The sequence below is a fragment of the Aspergillus wentii genome (genome assembly GCF_001890725.1).
Source record: "Aspergillus wentii DTO 134E9 unplaced genomic scaffold ASPWEscaffold_3, whole genome shotgun sequence".
Lineage (NCBI taxonomy): Eukaryota > Fungi > Ascomycota > Eurotiomycetes > Eurotiales > Aspergillaceae > Aspergillus > Aspergillus wentii.
Window position 1 is genome coordinate 319184 of NW_024467834.1, and position 22711 is coordinate 341894.

Sequence of the window (22711 nt, forward strand, 5' to 3'; positions counted from 1 at the left end):
CACCCACTGCGAGTACCAAAAAGGCAAAAAGAAAACAAAAGCGAATAACCGACACCAGTCGGACTCGAACCGACGCCCCCGAAGAGAACAGCTTTCTAGGCTGCCGCCTTAGACCGCTCGGCCATAGTGTCTATTGGTTGGGAATTTGCCGAAAACACGCCCTGACAAACCTAAGCTTCCGTATGTAGAGAGATAGGCCCTACCTAGGTGGTTTATTGGCAATTCGACGTTCCATGACCAGGGCATCTTATTCGTATATACAGAGTAATGGCTATCTTATTATAAATAGTATGTTCCGTAATACTATTCATCTATCCTACTCCACTATCACGAATACTTTTCCAGATACTCGGCTCATCGAAGCGACAATCCGAAGCGACAAGCCGATATATAGAGGGGTGAGAGGGGCGCATAAATACCCCAACATCTCCCAATTCTCAAATCAATCAGACGAAATAAATCAAAATCAAAATGCCCTCTCTCGTTGAATCCCCATCCACCTCGTCCCCCGCCAGCTCGGCAACTTCCAAACTCTCCGCCTTCCCCGACGGCCTCAAAACATCTGGCCAACACCCTCCCACTCCCAGCTTAGTCCGCGCATACGCCGACTTCCCCAAAGAAATCACGGGGCCTACAGTCTGGAAACCAGAAACATACACCGACCATCCCGAGCGATGGACGCACCGATTCACGCCCGCAGAGATCGACGAGATCAGCGCTGCGGCGGATGCGTTTATTGCGGCCGATACGCCTTTGACGGGTATAACCAAGGCGTTGTTCCCTCTTCCCACACTGACGGCGCGTATGGAGGAGTTGAGAAAGGATCTTATCGATGGGAAGGGGTTTTTCCTGTTTCGGGGATTGCCGGTTCGGCAGTGGGATTTGAGGAAGAATGCTACCGTGTATATGGGACTGGGGACGTATTTGGGGTATTTTGTCAGTCAGAATGGTCGAGGCCATGTTTTGGGCCATGTTAAGGATCTAGGCGAGGATCCGACCAAGACTGATCGTGTGAGGATTTACCGGACCAACGCTAAGTGAGTTCTCCATCGATAAACTGAATATATATACTGACGAGAAAGACAATTCTTCCACACCGACGGCGCAGATCTCGTCGGTCTGCTCTGCATCGCCAAATCGCTCTCTGGAGGCGAGTCAGACATCGCATCTACGCATCATGTCTTCAACATCCTCCAACAAACCCACCCCGACGTGATCGAAACAATGGCCACACCAAACTGGTACTTTGACCGCAAGGGCGAGGTCAGTGAAGGCACAGAGCAGTGGATAAAAGGAGCCATTCTGTACCTTGAAAACGACCCAAAGAGCCAACGCGTCTACGCCAAATTCGACCCTAACAACGTCACTTCTCTAGCGAGGTACAACACCGGTCCGGACGCTGTGATCCCACCACTGTCGGACAAGCAGAAATATGCGATGAAGGTGTGGGATGAGACGTGTGCTTCGGTGGCGCTGCATATGGTTCTCGCGCCGGGGGATATTCAATTCGTGAGTAATGCGCATGTGTTTCACTCTCGCACTGCGTATCAGGATCACCCCCCTGGTGCGGTCGATGAGGATGGGAAGCCTGCTGTGCGACGCCATCTGATGAGACTTTGGCTGGCGGCGCCGGAGAGCGAGGGAGGATGGAAGTTGCCGTTTTTCGATAGCAAGGAGAAGAAGAGGGGTGGCATTCAGGTTAATGATACGCCGCCTGTTTGCCCATTGGATGCGGAGTAATCTGAGTATATATTCATTGTGTTATATTATCTATCAAATGGAAATGTCGGTAGCCATGACTCGCCCTGACTGTGAATTCCCCCCGCCCATGGCAGTAAACCAGCTTCAATGCCCGATCCAACAGCTGTATCAGCTGGTTGCCACGCCCAGCCTAGATCCGACATGAACAGTGTCTGCAATTCGTCCAGATTCGCCTGATCAACAGAAACAGCATTATCCTGCGTATCAGTACGAGGTGTCCGCCCTAGATCACCACTCCGATTCTGTATATGTATACTCGGCGTATTCTTCTCCGGCGCATGTCGTTCCGGAACAGACTTTCTCGCCATGCGATAGATAGACAACGGGTTAAGCACATAGTCAGGCGCACTCTGCGGCGGGGTCCCAGGACTCGAATGAGTGCTTTCATCAGCCGATGAATACGGATCGTCGGGGATGATGTTATTCTGGCGGACAATTTCCGACTCGATACCAGACCGTTCCACCATAGTTGTAGCAGCGGAGCAGAGAGATTCAGCAATAGCATTAAGAGACTGCATCTTCTTTAACGCGACGATATTATTCTTCAGATGTGATAGCGTCTCCTGCATAAGTGCCTTGCTCTGCTCACTTGGATCAAGTATCTGCGTAAGATGATACACCATAATCCGACAGCTGTCGTAGGTGATACTCGGCAGCCACGAATCCGCCAACATCCTCGTTCCATGCTTTGCCGATTCAGTGATTATAATAGCAATCTGCTTAGCGGCATCGAATAGTATTTCTTGTAAATGACGCAGAAAATCCCTCTGCTCAGGTGGAAAGTCAAACGCAGCTCGCAGTTTATACAAGGCCGGCGCACCGAGTCGGTATAAATCGCAGATGGTCGAATAATGCGCGCAGTGCAGCACACATAATGCACCAAGTTGCGAGCTTGTCTTGCGCATGTATATCGCCTCTTGAGTGAATTGCAAACTCGCAGGAAGAGACTCATACCACGTTCGACATTCTTTGTCGAGAACCGCGAATTCCGAATCAGCAGCCCATGGTACTTTGGCTATATCCAGATGCTTGATATACTGCACCACACGCTTTCGTATTGCGACATGGCGGATGAAATATCCCATTATTCCCATATTCCGCCCGGCATGTTCTGGCTTCAATTCCAGGGGAATAAATCTTAGTACCTCGCCTGGTTCTAGAACCTCCGTGATGGATGGTATTTTCTGCTGAAAGTTGCGATCATTGCACGGTAGTTGGATCTTGATATGTTTCTCATCCATGAGAGTGAGTTGATCCACGCCACTTCCAACCAGCGCATCGAGCACGTAACAACTCCACATGAGTCGACGGCGGGACTCTTTGATTGTCAGCGAGAGACCGGTAGATTCAGTACAGAGAATGTCGGTGTTGTATTCGAGGTTTATCTGGAGAGCTTGGGTCATCCGTGTCGTCAGAGCACTGAGGATGAATGCGTTGGCAAAGTTGCCCATGCGGAGGGCGTGGTCGTGGAGGAGTACGGTTGCCTATACCGTTAATATTGATGTGAGGTTATTGGGGAGACTTACCATGAGATTGTCGATTGTGACGCGGTCTAGCTCGGCCAGTATCAAGCTTTGTGCTTTTCTGGCCCATTCAGCTCCAACTTGGAGGGTGGATCGAGATGGTTGATGCTCGAGTGCGTAGAATCTACATCGTTAGCTTCGGTTATTGTGTGTATATGATTATCATACTGAGCCCCCAAAGCACACATGATATGCAGCAGTGCATGTCGATGTGGTGCTCTCGCTAGACCACTATCCAGTCTCTGAAGAAATGACGGTTGATGAATGAAGGCATAGCATCGTAGTGGATGAATATTGCAAAAGTATTCATTGACAAGAAGTTGGATCTTATCTGGATCCGGTAACTCAGACGATATCAACCTAGTATGGTTAGCTTGTGTATATTCAACTAGACGTCACTCACCACTCTGGAAGATCTGATATAGCTTCATCTCGTGGAGGCGAATCAACCTCCACAGTCTCAGTTACACTCGAACTCTCTTCATTCCCGTCTCTACTCATCAACCTCTTCCATCGTGGCTCAGAAGCATCATCATAAACACACTGCGCTTTCTTATTCTGACACCCCCGACAAACCGGTCTATCGCCAGAACACTTGACCTTCGCACTTCGACACGCAGTACAAGAGCGAAATGTCCTTTTCGCGTTCAATGGCTTCACCTGACGACCCGATCCACACGGCAGACTCAATCTGGCGCAGTTGTCGCATCCGCCTGGTCTTTCGTCGCATTTTACCTACACCACACTCAGTATTCTGGTATACACAAGTGACGGGAAGTTACCTTTCTCGATCGACAAGTCTGACAACCCGATCTAGACCTCAATTTTCTTCGTTCATTTCTAGATACTTCCATGATGATGGTTGTTCGGGATATCGGGTGGGTGGTCGGCTATTCTATATACGAGATCCATAAAGCGGGGTTCATCGAGTGGACTGCTGATCACGACATCTGCGCGGGATAATCATCATGCATTTCCACCCTGTTTACCCCACCTAAGAAAGTATGTATGTATTATTCTTGAGGCGCTTCCTCGCTTGACAGGCAGATCAGTGCCTTCAAATAGCACAGGCGATGGCTTACAGTTTGTTGGCAAAAATCCATACCCGGGCCAACACAGTCCATTACCTATAATTCCAATAAATAATAACACAAAAAACTTTGAGCTTTGAGCCAACCTGGTGGTGTCTGTAGGAAGTGAACCAGTCTCATCCTTACTTCTCAGTAGTGGCAGCCTTCATGGCATCGACCTTTGCTTATATTTGTGGTCTCTTTTTTGAGCCCGCAGAAGATGCAGACTTCTAGCCATCCAGTGTAGGATGCCAGCTGCTTTGACTAACAGGCCAAATATCAGTAATTATTGAACTATCGCAGATGTATGAAACCTCAGCAATCTTAACTTCTGACATACTTTTCATCCAATCAAAGTATCGCAATGCTGATGTCATGACGCATTTGATTTTGGTGATATCCAAGTCACCGGTCAAGACAAGGGCGCAGATGTATACAGGGACACAGACTGCCGGCATTGCGGTGGCCAGAGTATTAAGATCTGCCGAGCTAGGCAGTACTGACATGGAAAAGATTGACTAATTGTGTTTGAGTTTGTTAGGAACTGATTATTTCGTGTTTAGAATGAGGTCATACTATCACTAGCATGATAGGGAGAAAGGCAGTTGAAATCTTTCAAAAAGTCAGTTCTATTTTGAAGCATTCTCGAGACCAGGAAAATAGGTTACTGACCGATGTCAATGTGCGGACATATCGGCCTTGTATGACTGCCGTCCTTGCTTCCCTCGCTGATGATGCGCTAAATACCTGTTGATATTCAGACGGTCACCGGTTAGCATGGTTTGTAAAGCGTTGTCCCGTTAATTCGACAGATCCTGATGTAGAGAATGTAGAAATGATACTTTACCTCTTGCAGCTGCATTCGGATTTCATTCCTTCGCCTCTCATTCAACCTTATCATCTCTCGAAATTTCTCCATCTCCTCTTCTATAAGATGTACCACCTGGCGAAGTTCCTCTGGCAAAGAGCTCATGAAATTGTCTGCTTCGGCTGCTCCTTCGGATCCTGAATCATGTTGCAGCAATGGAAACTGTTTGTACGCCTCCCACTTTTCCAAGAGAGCCTCGATGCTTCCATTCAGTATTTCAATGGTTTTCAAGGCCCAAAAGTAGATTTTGGATAGTGAAAACGTTGAGTCCTCAAAGAGGAGGTCATCTTGAATGGCCTCATCAAAAAGGATACTCTCCTGACCGAGTGATGAGTCTTAAAGCACTCCACGCATTCGAAGGAAATCTACCTTTGGTTTGGTCGTCTCCATAATCTGCTCATATATGGCACGCATCTTTCGTCGTGAATCCGTCAATCCGTTCAAAAACATCAAAAGGAAAGCTTCACATGCTGAGTTCGTGCCAGAGGCCCTGAGAGATATCTTCGTGCGTTTCCGATAGTATTTTCCTACTGCAAGGACAAGTACACGCCAAGGACCACCGTCGCGGTCTCTCTGGTGCTGGTCGAAGGAAAGTGCAACAACGGTGCTTGAGCGATATATGACTATGTCGCTGCTGACAGGGAACCTACCATAGTCCTGTCGAGGGGTCAGAGGAAACATCGGCGTCTTTGATGATCCTAGACCGTACAGTTTGATGGACCAGCACCAGGCCGGATGTGATTCTTGCGCACTACGAATGGAGTATGGGATTTTGAACTTCATTCAGTCAGCCAGTGAGGCCAATAGCAGAGGAAAGCAAGCTGTTGATCATCAAGGAAATACCAACTTGCGATGGGCTTCTTGCGAGAAAATCTTCAAATAGTTCCTGTATATCGAAATGGCCTCTTAAGCAGCAGGCGATCGTCAAGGCATTTTCTTGGCTCAGAGAACGGATTGATCTGGAAGTTCGTAAGGGACTGAGAGTGGAATCTGGCCTTCAATGATTGGGGATATACATGATTCTTCCATAGGTATCTCTGTGACCTGCTGTGTTGGTTTGCTTCCAAATCCACCATGTTAGCGATGTGCAATCAATCACAGCACAGTAGAATCGTTGACAATAGATATGGACATACTGATAATGATCCCCAAAGCTTTTGAGGGGTATCGCAGCCAGCATACCCCGATTCAATGCCATGTACATTCAGGTCAATAACCTCATTCTCTGGGAGCTGTATGCCATCAACTAGCTCAACACTGACCCCACCAAGTAACCTCCCCACATGAGGACAGTTGCGAAAGAGCTTCAATGCTGTTGCTCTTTGGGCATGTGTATATTGTTCAGCACCCAAAACGGAGAGAGCCATTTTTGAAGAAACGCAATGAATTACAAAAAGCCAGTTAATTATTTTGAGACAGAATATTGTCATCATAGAGTAACCTACTGACATATTTATTCTTCTGCTAGAGGCTAGCCGTCAAGCTACAAGATCAGCAAGCCTACGTGGCAGTGAAATATTGTTGGACTAAGCTAGATTTAGTTTAGCTCTGAATACATCATCTAAATACAAATTAGTTACTGTAATGTAATCAATGAGCGAACTGCACACGGCCAGGCCGCGCATTCTTATATTCTCATAACAAATGGCATTTTTGAAACCTGTCATATCTCAGTCATTTAAACTAATTTAGTATCTATCTCAGAGGATATATACTCACCTATTAGAGAGCTGATGTACCAATTTTTAATTATCATACTTTTATAATTACCAAGGTAATATAAATTACAGTGTATTTGAACATAGCATATATTTATTTTAGATAAAAAGTAGTTATATCTTAAGTTATAATTATATTTATTAAATGCTACTCCGCTTGGCCTGTGCCATCCGGTCCATCTCTAGTGCTTCAGGGAAAACCGTGCGGGGCCTCTGGCCACGCTGGGTGAAAAACCCTGTGTCCCTAATGTCCGGGTCTCGCTCTATTTACATCTCTCTTGTACCATTTTCTGCTGATGCTGCACCTCAGCCCTCGATCAGTCTGTTGGCGAGCCTGAATTGGTCACCACCTCCCTTCTCAACCACCAACGTGTCAACTTCCGCACCCCGTTCCCTGTCGTGAGCAATCCGTGGAAGTCCAGCCTTCCTCTAAGATTAAGCTCTTCTCTGGTATCTCGGTACCTAGGGCAGTAGAAGATGACATGTTTTGCTGTCTCTCTATTCGCCCCACAGCTTGTGCATGCTGTTGATCTCACCTCAGGCATCCCCGTTTTGTGGAGGAAGTCTGTCAGTCCTATCTTTCCCGTGCGAATCTGGGTAAATATTGAGCTTTCAGCCTTGTACAGACCGATATGGAGCTGCAGGATCTTTTTATCTGGGGGTTGAGGGACGGCCTCTTAGGTGCTCCTCGCGGCCGCCTCCCACCTTTCACACCACCGCCTCTTTATTGCTTCCCACACCCTGCATTTATCTTCCTGTCGGCTTGCATTCCCATTCCCCTGACTTCGCCATGTTCCGAGCCATGATTCTATCCAGTTATATTTATTAACAATCTAGTAACTGAATACAAGCCTAAATAGTTAAGTCCTTGTTAAGATATTGTAGGTTAAAAAGCGCCATTATATATAGGAATACAGAGTGTGCGGCTCAGCTGTGTGCGCAGTTCGCTAGTTGAATACATTAGTTCACTAATGTGTTTCGCAGTTAACTCATCCTTACATTGCACCTGACCAAGTTGCTAAATAGCCGCCAACATAAAAAGTGGCAACATTAAATTGTGAAGACTTTCAGCATAGAGCAAAAATCAAGATGTCTCATCCAGATCAAACTCCCTTCTCATAGGTTTTACTACAGGCGAAACATTTTATTTTATTGCAGATAGTCTGAATCTTTTAACCTCTTAAAAAGCATAGTGGGTTCTAAAAGCCTTACGTGTTATGAAAGGCAGAAATGGGTCACCAGGTAGTGGTCTAGTGGGAGCACACTATCTACTTCTTGCCTCACTCGATACGTTTCTTCTTGTCTAGATCCATGGATAGCTTCGTTCCTTTCCAATCAAGCTATGCTTTCTGATCCTTTTCTTTAGGATTCTGATTATCTATTTCTTTTGGCCCCTCGGACGCTTCTGCTATTGCTACCGCCCGATTCAGAGCGTCCCAAGACCTTTTTTTATTTTTTAGGTGCCTGATCACCTCTCTTCTAAGCTTCAATACTTCATTTTTGGTTGGGACAATTAAAACACACCTTCTATGCTTCCCACAATCTTCGGAAAGACCCAGGACTTTTTCTTTGCTGCATCCGCAAATTGGAAGATCCAGAAGAGGCTGGCTCTTATGGCCACACGAAAAGTGATATATTATGTAGCACATTTTGGAATAGATGGACTCCAAGCTGCGGTTCTAGATGAGAAACTTCCAGGAAAATCAATCTTGATGCCCTTGCAAATCGAATATGGAAAGACTTACAAATAGCCCAAGGACCCAAATTGCCAATGTGACTGTAACTGAGACCTTGATGAGAGGGTGAGGAGATAAATGCTATACACTGTGTTGCTAAATTTATCTAGACTCAGTCTAAGTAGGTGCAGAACACACAAGAGATGAACTGTTCTTTTCAAATCGTTCCTGGCTTGAAGGTAAACATTTTGTTCTTTATATCGCCATTCTGTTGCTATTAGCCTGGATTGCATAGGTCAGCGTGATTCGGGACTGCGCCTGAGTTGTCACAACTAACAGGGATCTCTTTCAAACAAGAGGCCTACACGTGTTCTATCAGCCTCATCAGACAAGGCTGCCTCGGATGCCTAATTGTTGTTTAGGGAGGCGCTAATTCTCTGCAACGGTATATTCCCTACCCACTATATGGTTGAGGAGGATGAAACAAGATCTTATCAGCGTTGGCCTGCCGTCCAGTAAAAGTGTTATTGCACTAGCTCATCCCATAGCAACTTGATAATATACGAATATGTTCCAGTCTATTCACCAAGACAGATACAACTTACAGCGGCTCTCAGTTTAAAGCTGCGTGCTCAATAATTTAACTCCGCTAGAACCTTGGCAATAGGGCCTGAAAATAGGAATTAGCCGTCCCTTCGTAAGCGGACACACATGACCTTCGCCATGTTAGTCCGCCACACCCATACAATAAAATCCCACGTAAACAATAAATTTGAAGCTATTCAACCTCCCATACCCCACCACCATAGCTAAATTTAATGCTGAAGAAGAGAGGCATATCTCTAAAGCTATACAAATCACCAGAACCTAGGAAAAGCCCAATATCAGTGCGTTAGCCAGGGATTTTTATATAAATTATTAAAAACTCTGCGCACCTTATAATGGCCGCACTAACCTTACCTTACACCAACCACCTAGTCCTATTTAATACTGGTATAATATATTAGAGCCATTCATTACTAGGATTCCTGCTTAGAATATCTATAACTTTAATAAAACTAGCTTCTAATTAGGCTAGGAAAAGATTAAAAGGTAGTGACAGTAAGGCCTAATTAGGTTAAATAAGGTAATCTAACAGTAGAGATAGGAGAGCTAGTCTCTATAGTTAAATATATTACTATAGAATAGATGGCTTTACCTTAACACTGTACTTTATCTTTAAAGGAAAAGAACATATAGAGTAGTAGTATAATTCTGATATCCTAGGCTAATATTAAATAGCTATATCTCTAAAGGGAAATTCTACAGATCATATTAGTCTTAACTAAATTTAATACTTTAATTATCATATAAAGAGCCATCTCTTAAAGAAGAATAAACCCTGATTACTACTATATAACAGCCATAGATCCCATGATTCCCATCTCACATTCAAATTCCTCTAGTACTATAAGAAGAAGCTTTCATCTCTGGGGCTTAGAAAGGCTCAATATGTGGCTGGTTTAATAAGTGTTCAGCAAGCTTGTTAGGATGATGTCCTATAGACTTAAGGTAGGCCATAATAGCACGGTCAAATTCTATTAGACTGCAGGAAACAAACTTGTTCACCCAGAGGCGCAGAGTGACTCACATAGGATGCTTTTCTATCTCTTTAGGAGCTGATGCTGGCATTAATATTGTCTCATCAAATTTACCCAGCATTGTGGTCGCTACCAAACGCTAGGCAAGACAATAGGAATATGGAGTTATATTGGTCAGAGCTGAGACGGAGCCCCCAAATATGGTCACATGATGTCGACCCAAACAATATGCTCTAGTCCAATCTTAGTGGGCTTGAGTATTACTTTCCAATCATTTTATGCTGTCTGCAGGAATCCTGAAACAGATATTGAGACGAGATAAAATGACGTTGGGTTTCACCCTAATATTAAAATAGACTGTATAGATAGTGCCGTCTAGGAATATATAATCACAAGTCCCATATTCATCTTCCGGTCTTCACTTTAATCGGAAGAGCCACGAAAGGTACTGATCTCGAATGAAGAATAATTTAAACAGTAGAATCTAAAATCTATTTATCTACAAGTAGAAATAAGAACAGAAGAAACCTGCTCATACACCGAAAACACAATTCCCCCACTCAGCAACAACCTCCCCAATCTCATCGAGCTCCCTTTCCAGAATCCTCTAACTCCATAGTCTTTCATTACACTGCGTACGGCCTCAGTAATCCCCGCTCCGTGAACCCCCTGGGCTCGAGTTTTAATGGTATCGAACGGCTGCGTGGCGTAGACGGTGACTACACCTGCCAATGCGCCAATGCCAAAAGTGCTTACCACGCCTGGTGCGATGCCGTAAGACTTGGCTGTCTCTTTGAGAATGTTATAGCTACCCATGCGGACAGCAGATGTGGCAGATTGCTTGACGGTCGTAGATACAAGGCCACGGTAGAGCTCTGTGATGCCATGTTGTCGAACAAGAACAGATGTGGCGTGAAGGCTGGATTTGAATCGTCTGTTTTGCTTTGCATCATCTATTCTGATTTCGTTAGTTAGAGTCGTAGATATTGTGGTTGATTCTTACAAAGCTGTTTTTATCCTCTCTGTTGGCGTCACAGCAAATACACTCTCTACTGCACCGGCAACCATCCCGGCCAGTATACCACGACTGGCTGAGAGTTTCCCATTGTGGTCAGATAGACGGTTCCTGATCGTGTCAAACGAGAGAAAGCGGATTCCTGCTTTGGCGGTTGTTCCCTGTGGCGGTTAGACATATCGATATATGTCATTGAGTAAGCATACATACGATGACGAGTGTGGAGCATCCGGTATACAAAGCGCCTACGCCTTCCACTCGAGCGACGTGAGAGATAAGTTTGAATGGGTTCGATGTTGCGTTTTGGTTGAGGAGTTGGACGCGTGTTTTGGAGAATTCAAATGGATACTGCAAGATTAGAGATTGAATTCATTAGAATGAGAGCAGGCATACTGTGACTGTTGCTTCTACGCCTCCTGCGACGCCCCCGGAGACAAGCGAGACCCAATGGGGGATGTGCTAAGATTAGTCAATTGGGTGGAATATATATAGATGAGCGATAGATGCTAACCTTTTTAGTTTCAGCTCCCGAGGAATTTGCCGCCATGACGTGAAGAATCAATGATTGATGGAATAAAACATCCTCCTTTAGTATCGTTACTTATATTGTGGTGAATTCTCGTTGAGCCGCGGAACAAAAGTTGCCGCGGCAAAGCATGAAAGCACAACCCCGCTTTACAATTTCCACGGACAATCTTCACTTCTTTTTCTTCACTTCAAAAATATCCATGGAAAAATCATCTCGCATCCGGCCCCGCAGGGCAGCTAGGGCATGTACATTCTGTCAGCGACGTAAGGTGAGCAACATCAATCAATTCTGTAGCTCTGCCTGACAATCTCAGCTGCGATGCGACAACAAGCAGCCGTCATGCTCCAATTGCACCGGGTATGCAAAGGAATGCGTCTATGCATCTGGGACAAGCAGACCACGGTCGACTAAAGCCCGGGTTTCGCACCTGGAAGAGGAGAATCAGGAACTCCGACAGCGACTGGAAGAGATCGACAGAAATGATGCCAGATCGGAGAGTACTGGCGATGTCCGCCCTGTCAGTCCCGAATTGCCGCGGCTGTCCATGTCGACCTTGGATGCACCGACCGACGATACCAGACAGGCCAATGCTCACTCTGCAGTATCGCGCATCTTGATCTCTCCCAATGGAGACTCGAGCTACCACGGACTGACTAGTACGTTATTTGAAGATGCCCGAACTGACAACCAGACCGTGCCGTCCGAGTCTCAGATCCCTGTGGATCACATTCGCAAGCAGCTGATGGGCGAAGCTGCATATCAACGTCAGTCTTTCCCACATCTTATATAGAGCTATCTAACAGGAACTAGATCAGCTGGAAACACTCAATCTCCAACAGGGAAAGCTGGACTTTGATGGCGTTGATCCAGACCTGGGGATGCATCTGCTCTCCTTACACTGGAACCGCCAGCACCACTCGTTCCTCATCACGTATCGACCTGCCTTTATGCGGGACATGGCATGTAATGGTCCCTACTTTTCCAAGCTCCTTCTCAATGCGATCTACTTTGGTGCTGCGAAATTCAGCAATCGACCCGAGGTGCGCCGGGATCCAGACGATGTCCGCACTGCTGGATGGCGATATCGAATGCGCGTCAGGGAATTACTGGGCGGAGCCCTCGATCGGAGTGAGATCACAACCATCCAGGCATTACTGGTGATGACCAGCTCGATGTTTGCACTAGGTGATGAACGCAGCGCAGCGTGGTTATACGCCGGGACGGCCTTTCGCATGATTATCGATCTGGGGATGCACGTTGACCCGACGATGCTGGCAAACATGCGCCACCTGTCACAGGAAGATGTCGAAATCCGCCGTCGCGTCTTCTGGGGTGCGTTTATCGTTGACAAGATCCAGTCGCTGTATCAAGGACGACCGGCTAGTCTGCAGGACTTTGACGTCCAAGTCTCGTTGACGTTCCTGGATCAGTACGAGGAACTCGAGCACTGGCAGCCGTTTGCGTACTCGACCGTCATGCCGTATCCAGGGTCGCCGGCGTATAGTGTGTCTACGTTTAAAGAACTGTGCAAGCTGTCCGTCATTCTGAATGGTGTTTTGAATAAGGTCTACTCCGAACGGAGTTCAACCCATTCCCGTAAAGATCTCATCGCCAATCTCACTTCACTCGATACCCAACTCAAGCAGTGGCATGCTGCCCTTCCACCTCATCTACGATTCCACCCCGGCCAAACCACACCACCACCGCATATCCTCTCCTTATTGGCCTTATACAACGTCCTCCTCATTCTCCTCCACCGTCCCTTCGTAGCGGAAGGACATCTGCACACAACCGACCCCTCCGTCGCCGTCACATCATTTACAACTTGCACAACAGCAGCAGCAAATATAATCCAACTACTTCGAGCATACGATACCAGCTTCTCCATCCGCAGAGCACCGTATCTCATATCCTACGCTACGTACGTCGCAGCGACAATCTATGTTCGGGTAGCAGCCCAGCAAGAAGGCGGGAGCCGGGCGCATGTGAATCTCCGGACGTGCATTGCCATTTTTCACAAGAATCAAGAGACGAATTGGGCTGTGCGGCGGGCTGAAAAGGTGATTTTGCATTTGATGGAGCGGATGGGGGTGAATATGGATGTAGATGAACATGGTTCACAGGAACGAGCTCTCCCTGAGGATACATTTGAGAGAGATACACACCAGGCCAGACGAACTTCACCATATATGGAGAATATGAACGTGCAGATGGCCCCTGAGACGGAAGCGTTGGACCTGGATATGAACATGATCATTCAGAGCTTCATCCGGCAGCAGGGGAATAATCCTGGCGAATACATGGATGTACCTATGCCAGCTCCGGTGCCTGTTGGTGCATTTCCCTATACTGAGCTTCTTGACGATGATATGCTCTTTGGATTCAATGGTTCATTGCAGGATACACTGTTAAATTAACATCTTACTTGTACATAAATATAACTGTATCAAACAGCCTCAATATGTTCAACACTCCCTCTCTCCTTTCCCTTCTCCTCCTCCCCATCCCCCACTACCTTCTTCCCCCCAAAAACCTCATCCACCTCCTCCAACCTCAACCCCTTCGTCTCCGGCACGAACCACCAAACAAACGGAATCGAAAGCGTAGTACACGCCCCAAAAACAAAATATGTCCCGAACCCAATATTCGAAATCATATACGGCACACTCCTCGCAATCACGAAATTGAATAACCAGTGCGTTGCCACGCAGATGGCCATGCATATTCCTCGTACACGCAGGGGGTAGATCTCGGCGCAGATGACCCAGGGGACGCCGGCCCAGCTGAAGCAGAAGGAGACGGCGAAGATGAAGATGAAGACTGCGGCTGCGTAGGAGCCGGGACTGATGGAGGCGGAGGTGGGGGTGTGGAGTTTGATGAAGGCGCCGATGAACCACATTGAGAAGGCCTGGTTGTCATTGTTAGCTTTGTATAAATGGATTCTGGTGGTGATGCTTACCATGACTGCACTCCCACACATCAACATGCGCCGTCTTCCAAACCGATCCACCACGAAATACATCGCGATAAAAACAGCTACTAACCGCACAATACCATATATCCCCGTCGACACCAGTGTCGTACTCGTCCCTGTGAGTCCAATCGAGCGAAAGATACGCGGAGAGTAGTAATTGATCGCATTCGACCCGGCCATCTGGAAAAACACCATAATAGCCACACCCAGCGCAAGTCGATTCCGGATGCCCGGCTGCATTAGTTCGCGTAGACCCGCTAACTTCCTATGACCATGCGTACTTTCCTCTTCCACCTCAAGCTGATGGAATATATCCCTGACTTCATCCTGCACAGCTTTATGCGCAGCCGGCAACCCTCTTAGACGCGACAACGTAGCTATAGCACCCTCCCTCCCACGTGCTTTCGCCATCCACCTCGGCGAATCAGGCAGAAACACCAAACCGAGCAATAAAAGTCCCGCCGGGATAAGCTGGACCGCAAACGGGGTAATCCACTGCGAAGAAGTCGAGGGCAGGGTCCGCTCGACGGCGTAGTTAATCCAGAAGCCGATGCAGGTGCCGACCTGTACGCCGATTTCGTATATGCCCACTAGACGGCCGCGGATGGATGGCGGGGAGCATTCGGCTGTGTAGAGGGGGATGAGCATGCTGGCGGAGCCGACGCCCTATACATCGAGGTTAGTGGATGGACGGGAATGGGGAGGGATGATGCTTACCAGACCACCGATGAATCGACCAATGAACATGACAGAAGTATTGCCCATTGATGCAGCCTGCATGATAGAACCAGCAGTAAAGGCAAGAGTGCCGAGTGCCAGTGCACACCGACGACCGAATCTATCGCCTGCTGGAGCTGCAGCGAGCGAACCGAAGAAACAGCCAGCTTGGAGTAAGGAGACAATGTTTGCTGCGAAGGCATCTTTGACGGACGCCGTAGCATCGTGCAGTGCAAAGTCTCTACAGAATGTATCAGTGATGCTATATATTATAGAGAAGAGAAGAACCTCACTGTTCAAAAGCAGTCAACTCAATCGATGTCCCAATGAAAGCAAGATCATAGCCAAACATAAATGCGCCCATAGAAGTCACAATGGCAAGAATGTAGACTGGCAGGGTAGCTGCCTTTTGTTCCGTTTGAGAATTCATAATGGCAATGATGTGCAGTGCAGAAATGCCAGGCTTCCCTGCATCTATTTATGCATTCTCGAGGCTTGTTTCCCCGCATTTTTCTGTCATGTAACTTTATTCATTCCTAGATTTTTCATTCTGGGGTATGGGTTCCATGGGTTGAGAAGGAAAAGAAAGCATCTATCCATGTGCCGTGCTACGGCAGACTAGCGTGCAAATTGAAATAACTCATTTTCTTGAAGATATCAAACTGCCTTTGGTTCCATCTTTTATTATATGTAATAGATATACTATATCAATAGAAAATTAATACCTTATCTTAAATATATCATTCCCTAAATAAAAAATAAGGATATCCTATACTCTAGTCTGTTAGTACATACCTTAGGTCATTGGTTGTCCACGGGATTTTCTTGCCGCGGGATCTTCAATCCGCGGACTCCACGGAAGTCGAAATAGCATCAGTTCTCATGACATCAAGTAGATGCTTTAGATGGATAACATGAAAATATAAATGCATTGGATAATGTCACCAGTTCAGTTGGGCAGACTTCTCCCATCCTTCATAGACACGATATATTCAGTTTGACTACTTCCATACGATCATGACCAAAGTATCATCATCGATATTTGCAGATGTGCCGACAGTCCTCCTCCAGCCCAAGGAACTATCTCGAAATGTTAGCCGCCACACCCTCCCAGCAGTCTGGATGAGATCAGGAACATCAAAAGGCCTCTTCCTTCATCGGAAAGATCTCCCCCAATCGCCATCATCATGGAATCAAATTCTGCTCTCTGCAATGGGCTCCGTGCAGGGAAGTACAAACCAGATCGATGGCATGGGAGGAGGAACATCAACCACCTCCAAAGTGGCAGTGGTTGCACGATCCACCCGTCCTGGCGTTGACGTCGAGTATACTTTTGTCCAGGTTGCGCCGGACCAGGCCAAGGTTGACATGACGGGGAACTGCGGGAATATGCTGGCGGGCGTGGGGCCGTTTGCTTTGGATGAAGGCATTGTGGAAGCTGTTCCTGGGGATTCAGAGGTGAGTAAACACACTACGCTGGAGAAACACAGACTAATGATGTCAAGATGGATATCCGAATCTTCAACACCAACACCGAACAGACAATCATCGAGACAGTCCAACTAACTCCAGACGGACGCTTCCGTGAGGACGGCGACTACTCCCTCCCCGGTGTCCAGGGTACATCGAGTCCGATCAAGACCGCATTTCTGAATCCAGCCGGTAGCATGACTGGACGGCTGTTCCCCACCGGTGCAACGCAGGAGACTTTGACTGTGCAGTCAAGATATACCGGCTCCTTTGCGGTGCGAGCTAGTCTGATAGACGCTGCAAACCCATTTGTCCTCGTCGATGCCTCTTCGCTACCATCTGTCCTGCAGAAGCTATGGCCAGACAAGGGCAATAACGTCTTTCTATCCACGATTGAAGACATCCGTCGTCAGGGCGCTGTGCAAATGGGACTAGCGAAAGACCTAGATGCAGCGGGATTGGTCAGGGGAACTCCGAAGATCGCACTCCTCACCTCAGCGGGGGATGATGACGCCGACATTTCACTTCTATCCTTCAGCATGGGAAAACCCCATCCGAGCTTGCAGTTGACGGGCGCAGTATGTATCGGTGCCGCGATGAGTATCCACGGGACCATAGCATGGGACCTCGCCAATGACAGACAGAAAGATGGAACCCCACGACATGGCATGGCAGTTGAAGGACACCAGATTGCTGCTCCTATTCCCTGGCGGATTCGACATCCTGCCGGAGTCATCACGGCAGAGACGGTGTTGGGGATGGGAAAGAATGGGACGGTTCATGTGGATAGAGTGGCCGTGTATCGAACTGCTCGGAGGCTTTTTGAGGGGAATGTATTCTACAGAGCTTGAACTAATGAACATGTTTACGACCTTTGTTATGATTCTATGTCTTTATTATGCACAGCTCCTACATCGAGAATATCGGATCATCATAAGAAAACAACGCTACCTATTGCTCATACCGTTGCTATATCCGAGAAGACACCGAAAAGACATCTACACCAATAAAATGAAAGGAAAGAAAGAAAACCCATGCACCAAAGCTACCACGCTACGAACGCGACCATAAACTTGCTAGAGATTTAAAAGCCAGAACCAGCATGACGACTCCGCATATGCTCAGCCAAATTGTCCTTCCGATTGAATGCCCGACTACAACGCGAACATTCATACGAGCCCGGAGAGACGTGGAGCAGCTCAATATGACGCATCAGCTCTGCCTTGCGGCCGAATGAGCAGTTACGCCTGCATCCTTCCCAACGACACTGAAACGAGTTGGTAGGGAGTTGTGCTCTGATGAAGTCGAGTAAAGTTAGTCTGTTAGCTTGCAGACCTCTGGGTAGGGCTAGATAGAAGCTTGAGTGAATTGCATACCTGTTTTGCCTTTGGCTGGTAGTAGTTTGGGTATCCCTGGATCTGCTATTTCTGGGAGAGGGTGTTTGGTGGGGGGATATGATTCTTTGCGGGAGCGGATGGTGCAATGTCGTCGCCTCGGGTCGAGATATGTTTACACTTGGAACAGTGACACTTGGGTCTGGCTCCGCATATGGATAACCTGCAGCTAGGTTGGAACTATTCCCATAGACAGAATGACCTAGGATAGTGTTGCAGTTGCTCGGATTGGGGGTGGCAGCGAAATCATGCGGAAGGAAGACACCTGGGTGGGAGAGGGAATGGTGGATGTCATGGCCATTGTGTAGAGAAAGACCTGGCAGATTGTACTCCTGGGCCGGGGATGGCTGAAGCATGTCTTGAAAAAAGGTAGGAGGGTATGGGGCATAGTTGTTGTCCATGTATGGGATGTTGAGGGGATCAACATCTACTTCTGACATGCGCGACATAGTAGAAGTATTCAGTGGTCAAGGGTTTGCCGGTGGAAATTAAAACAGTCAAGATATTAATATAAAGCAACAACGGGAATTTCCTGGATGATTTCTTGGATGAAAGACAGGAAATGCTTCTACTTATACCCCAAAAATATTGATCTCTACTTCATGAGACGAGCACTGGGGCAAGGAAAATCAATTGAATGCAGATGACGGGCGGATCATATCTGGGATTGAAGCTTCCTGGACGTGTACATAGTAAGATGAAATATGGGTTGAGACGGTCCTGCGCCTCGCTGTGAATCACCAATAGAAAAAAGGCTCTTTGATGATTGCTCCACCCATGAAGCTCAGGAGCTATGGTGATTGGCAGGCTGCCTGGTTTTCGCGCGTATGATCAGTTGGCTATTCACAGATCATGCCAAAGAGATTTTGGATTCGAGCCAGTAAGAGTGTGGATTGAAAGGATCGGTGGCCCCGCTATGCATTGGGCAACGACGATCCCATGGTTTCATTGGCTGGATGCCAAAATCTCCCCTGACATAATCAAGAACCAGCGAATAGCTAACAAGACAACAACCTCCGACCCACCCACATTTCGTAAGAGATGGCTGATTATCGCCATGATTATACCCAACAAGGCTACGTACGACGTAAACGCACTGTATGGCTTGGCCAGAAAGACCTTGCCTACAAACATGGAGTCTGAAAGAGCCAACCAGTTAATCTTACGGAGGGATCTAGCCACAGTCGAAACCATATTGCTTTTGTGAAAGGGACATCAGCCTCGTCATGAATGGACCATAAGAAGTCGTCCACTCCCAAAATTCCTCTCCTTTTCTTCAGCTACTCGCCTGTGATGTTGGCAGTTTCTGTTTGCCTTGGCTATCTTTTCAGTCTTTCACCTCATCTAAATTGTTGTTATCTCACTACACCAAAAATCGATCAATCCAACCGCTGGTAACCATGGCGGACTCGACCTGGCAAGCGCATAAGGCTGAGATTGAACAGCTGTACATAAAAGACGGTAAAACACTCCACGAAGTCAAAAGAAAACTCGAGTCGATGCGGGGATTTCGTCGAAGGTACAACCTTAGTCTTCATCGCTTGTTCGCATTCGAATTCTCTAACATGATACCCTGCAGCAAAAAGCAATACGAGAGGGCATTTACAAAATGGGGATTCAAGAAATACAAAATGAACCCACAGAGGTGGAAATACATCAATGTGAAATTGCAGAAGAGAAAGCGCCAGAGCGATGTATTTGTTTATGGGGAACGATACCTCCCTGAAAGGATTCGGAAAGGAATATCTCGCCATGGCCATGTATCAACAGTCGAACTATATTCCGGTAAGACTCGGAGTTTCTGGGGGAAAAAGGTATTGCTCGATTGACTTATCCTAGCTCCATCTCCCGAGACGCCGGAGGGGATTGTTGTTTGTACCCCTGAGCCATCCGGCAACGTTATATTGGAGTGGCCCCGCGAGCTTCCTTGGCAACAGTTCCTCAGAATTACTGGAAGCCAGAGTAGACCAGGTAAGAGGTTGAAGAAGCTATCACATTGAGTCACATGCTAACAGGATTAGAATATGTGCCATCTGTATCGACCGCGGGTCAATTTGCTCTCCACAGCAACGATATGCAGATCCCTAAATCGTATCTGATTGGAGAAATGGAATCAATTCTCCCCTGGGCAGATAATCGAAGCGGCATACAGATAGCGAAATGCTTGACTGTGCTTATGCCAGAAGAATATGAAGGGCAGCATTACGTATCATCTGAAGTGCTCCTTCGCAGCGACCATCTAATCGGACAACAAGAGTGCCAAAAAATGTTTCTTTATCTTCTATCCAACAATATTCTTGACTTCCGAAATAAAATAATGATGCGACTATTCCAGGGCTTTGGCCTAGATGCACGTGAAGGTACCAGAGAGCTTCTTTTTATATCAAGTATCACCGCAAGTGTTGCCGCCGAGAGGCTCTTTGGGCGCGCGCTGAAAACAGGGGATCTTAATACCGTTGAAATGCTATTGAAGGCTGGCATGGATCCGCATACCCCAATGTTGGATGATAGTTTGAGGCCATTAACGCCTCTAGAATATGTGGCTTTTTCTGACCGTCATGCCCGCTCCGTTTCTCACCAAATGACTCGATTGTTGTTGTCATACCATGCCCAACCCAACAAGCACCTAGGGAAACATTCAGCATTGCAAAGGGCTACCTCAAGCAAAGATAAACGTTTGATGGATATTCTTTTGTCCAGGGGAGCAGCGATATCCTCCCATACACTGAAGGCTGCTGCAGAGACGTCCGATGCCTCTGTTGTCAGAATACTCGTGGATGCAGCTCTTACTGTTAATCAAAGAATCCAGTTCAATGACGAAAACTGGGGGGCTATGCTTGGTAAAGCTGTTCACGAGAGCAATTTGGAAATGGCAAGGTCATTTCTTTCTTGGGGAGCCGATGTCAATGCACTCCAGCCATTACGCGGGGCAAGGGATGAACGCCAAACGACTGTCCTCGGTATAGCAGCTTACGCAGGAGATATTCCAATGCTCGAGTTACTCTTAGCAAATGGTGCTGTCGTCAATCCCGAACTTCCTGGTGGGTCTTCATCCTCTCCACTAGGGCTAGCCGTTGACGAAGGCCGCGCTGAAGCCGTAAGAATCTTACTTTCCCGAGGAGGTGATGTGAATGCATCTCACAGCGTGCCATTTGGTGGAAAAGATATTCAAACAAACATTATGGGTTTAGCAGCAGCTAGAGGACATGTTTCAATCTTGGAGCTGCTACTCGACGCGGATTCTGTTGTCAATCCACACTTTGTAGATGGAAACCTTCACGCCTATCCGCTAGTGATAGCTGTCTACTACGGACACGAATCTGCTACTAGGTTCCTTCTGGATGCTGGGGCCGATCCTGACATTCCAATTGAAATCTGGACATCTAATGGTATCAGAAGACCACTTGGCTCACTTTTTGAATGCTCACTTTTCAAGGGACAACTGAATGTATGTAGGGATTTTTTGAATGCTGGAGCTGCAGTAACGGGGCTCGCACTCCAAGATTACTACTCGGCGAGCCTTCAAAAATTTATTCACCAACAAGATTTTGAATCGTCTATCCAGCTTTTGCAACTTGATATTCATCTCAACCATGCTTATGGTGCATTTGGCCGTTCTCCGAGTACGCCGCTTGGGGCTGCCATTGAGGTGGGAAATATCGAAATGATCAACACATTACGCCGTGCTGGAGCAACCGATTTGGGGCTCGCACTCTACCGCATTGGAAATATGGAAACTGCAGAGTATCTAGCAAGTGCTGGAGCTCTAAATAGCATCATGCTGAGTGTAGGGGACCACATAATTCTCAATGCGATCTCTGCAAAGGATAAACAACTGGCATGCTACCTTCTAGACTGGGCACTAGAGCAGCAGAGCAGGGTTATTATCGATATCATGTTTCGACCGAGGAGCACCCATCCAGGTCCGCTTGAAGTTGCCATCAACACACAACAGCTAGGATTAGCAAAGACCTTGGTTGCGCATGGAGCTCCTGTCACCAATGGCGCCTTAGAGTGGTGCGATAAAACCATTGCCAACACCTGCTTGCGGTACATATCTTGTCCATTCAGGAGGCAAAATCATGACCCCTCACCAATACTTCGATTCCCCAGTCGATAAGCAGATTGAGCCTCTCGATTATTACGAAGATCGGTTTGGCTTTGGGTAGTACGCATTCTCAAAATGGTTCATTCATCTCAGGGACAGTAGCGTCCGAGACATGAGTTCAGATGACCTACAGTTAATTCCATTGATAAATACTCGAAATCCCGATTTCCCACTCGATCACGCTGCATCGCTATTTTGTTGTTCCAGCTTTCCTTCTAGCTCAGACGTGAAAGAATTTACGATGAGATTTCTCAACGGACTTTAGAATCCCAACATCTTGTTAGGCTCTTTGAGCCAAAGTTGAATAT

At 47.1% G+C, this 22711-nt stretch overlaps 8 protein-coding genes and 1 non-coding gene across 9 annotated transcripts; 4 read left to right on the forward strand and 5 right to left on the reverse strand.

The window, feature by feature from the left end:
• Positions 1-49: 49 nt before the first annotated feature.
• Positions 50-131, reverse strand: ASPWEDRAFT_t110. Its single transcript has one exon. It is a non-coding gene; the product is annotated as a tRNA-Ser (tRNA).
• Positions 132-471: 340 nt separating this feature from the next.
• ASPWEDRAFT_130038 (TauD/TfdA family dioxygenase) lies at positions 472-2029 on the forward strand (the record flags this gene model as incomplete). The annotated part of the gene is made up of 2 exons (XM_040829262.1): positions 472-1037; positions 1083-2029. 2 exons carry the CDS (start codon positions 472-474, stop codon positions 1738-1740), a joined length of 1224 nt encoding a protein of 407 aa, XP_040690086.1. The 3' UTR covers positions 1741-2029.
• ASPWEDRAFT_49914 (Zn(II)2Cys6 transcription factor) lies at positions 1767-4138 on the reverse strand (the record flags this gene model as incomplete). The annotated part of the gene is made up of 5 exons (XM_040837348.1): positions 1767-3146; positions 3288-3408; positions 3453-3644; positions 3688-4019; positions 4067-4138. 5 exons carry the CDS (start codon positions 4136-4138, stop codon positions 1767-1769), a joined length of 2097 nt encoding a protein of 698 aa, XP_040690087.1.
• A 446-nt stretch (positions 4139-4584) lies between these two features.
• On the reverse strand, positions 4585-6589 carry ASPWEDRAFT_25888 (uncharacterized protein; the record flags this gene model as incomplete). Its single annotated transcript, XM_040832784.1, has 5 exons — positions 4585-4872; positions 5027-5101; positions 5202-5540; positions 5592-5999; positions 6359-6589. The coding sequence occupies 5 exons, from the start codon at positions 6587-6589 to the stop codon at positions 4585-4587; spliced, it is 1341 nt and encodes a 446-aa protein (XP_040690088.1).
• A 4058-nt stretch (positions 6590-10647) lies between these two features.
• Positions 10648-11767, reverse strand: ASPWEDRAFT_181429 (uncharacterized protein). The gene is made up of 5 exons (XM_040831874.1): positions 11723-11767; positions 11605-11670; positions 11422-11559; positions 11200-11372; positions 10648-11154 (listed from the first exon to the last, which is right to left on the reverse strand). The coding sequence occupies exons 1-5, from the start codon at positions 11756-11758 to the stop codon at positions 10692-10694; spliced, it is 876 nt and encodes a 291-aa protein (XP_040690089.1). The 5' UTR covers positions 11759-11767; the 3' UTR covers positions 10648-10691.
• Positions 11768-11939: 172 nt separating this feature from the next.
• Positions 11940-15691, forward strand: ASPWEDRAFT_49916 (uncharacterized protein; the record flags this gene model as incomplete). The annotated part of the gene is made up of 4 exons (XM_040837349.1): positions 11940-12008; positions 12054-12504; positions 12551-14147; positions 15679-15691. 4 exons carry the CDS (start codon positions 11940-11942, stop codon positions 15689-15691), a joined length of 2130 nt encoding a protein of 709 aa, XP_040690090.1.
• Positions 15692-16448: 757 nt separating this feature from the next.
• Positions 16449-17752, forward strand: ASPWEDRAFT_169938 (uncharacterized protein; the record flags this gene model as incomplete). The annotated part of the gene is made up of 2 exons (XM_040830543.1): positions 16449-16889; positions 16937-17752. The coding sequence occupies 2 exons, from the start codon at positions 16449-16451 to the stop codon at positions 17750-17752; spliced, it is 1257 nt and encodes a 418-aa protein (XP_040690091.1).
• Positions 17753-17799: 47 nt separating this feature from the next.
• ASPWEDRAFT_181431 (uncharacterized protein) lies at positions 17800-18934 on the reverse strand. Its single transcript, XM_040831875.1, has 2 exons — positions 18278-18934; positions 17800-18196 (listed from the first exon to the last, which is right to left on the reverse strand). Exons 1-2 carry the CDS (start codon positions 18742-18744, stop codon positions 17986-17988), a joined length of 678 nt encoding a protein of 225 aa, XP_040690092.1. The 5' UTR covers positions 18745-18934; the 3' UTR covers positions 17800-17985.
• A 761-nt stretch (positions 18935-19695) lies between these two features.
• On the forward strand, positions 19696-22415 carry ASPWEDRAFT_169940 (uncharacterized protein; the record flags this gene model as incomplete). Its single annotated transcript, XM_040830544.1, has 4 exons — positions 19696-19814; positions 19875-20080; positions 20135-20266; positions 20317-22415. 4 exons carry the CDS (start codon positions 19696-19698, stop codon positions 22413-22415), a joined length of 2556 nt encoding a protein of 851 aa, XP_040690093.1.
• Positions 22416-22711: the final 296 nt, after the last annotated feature.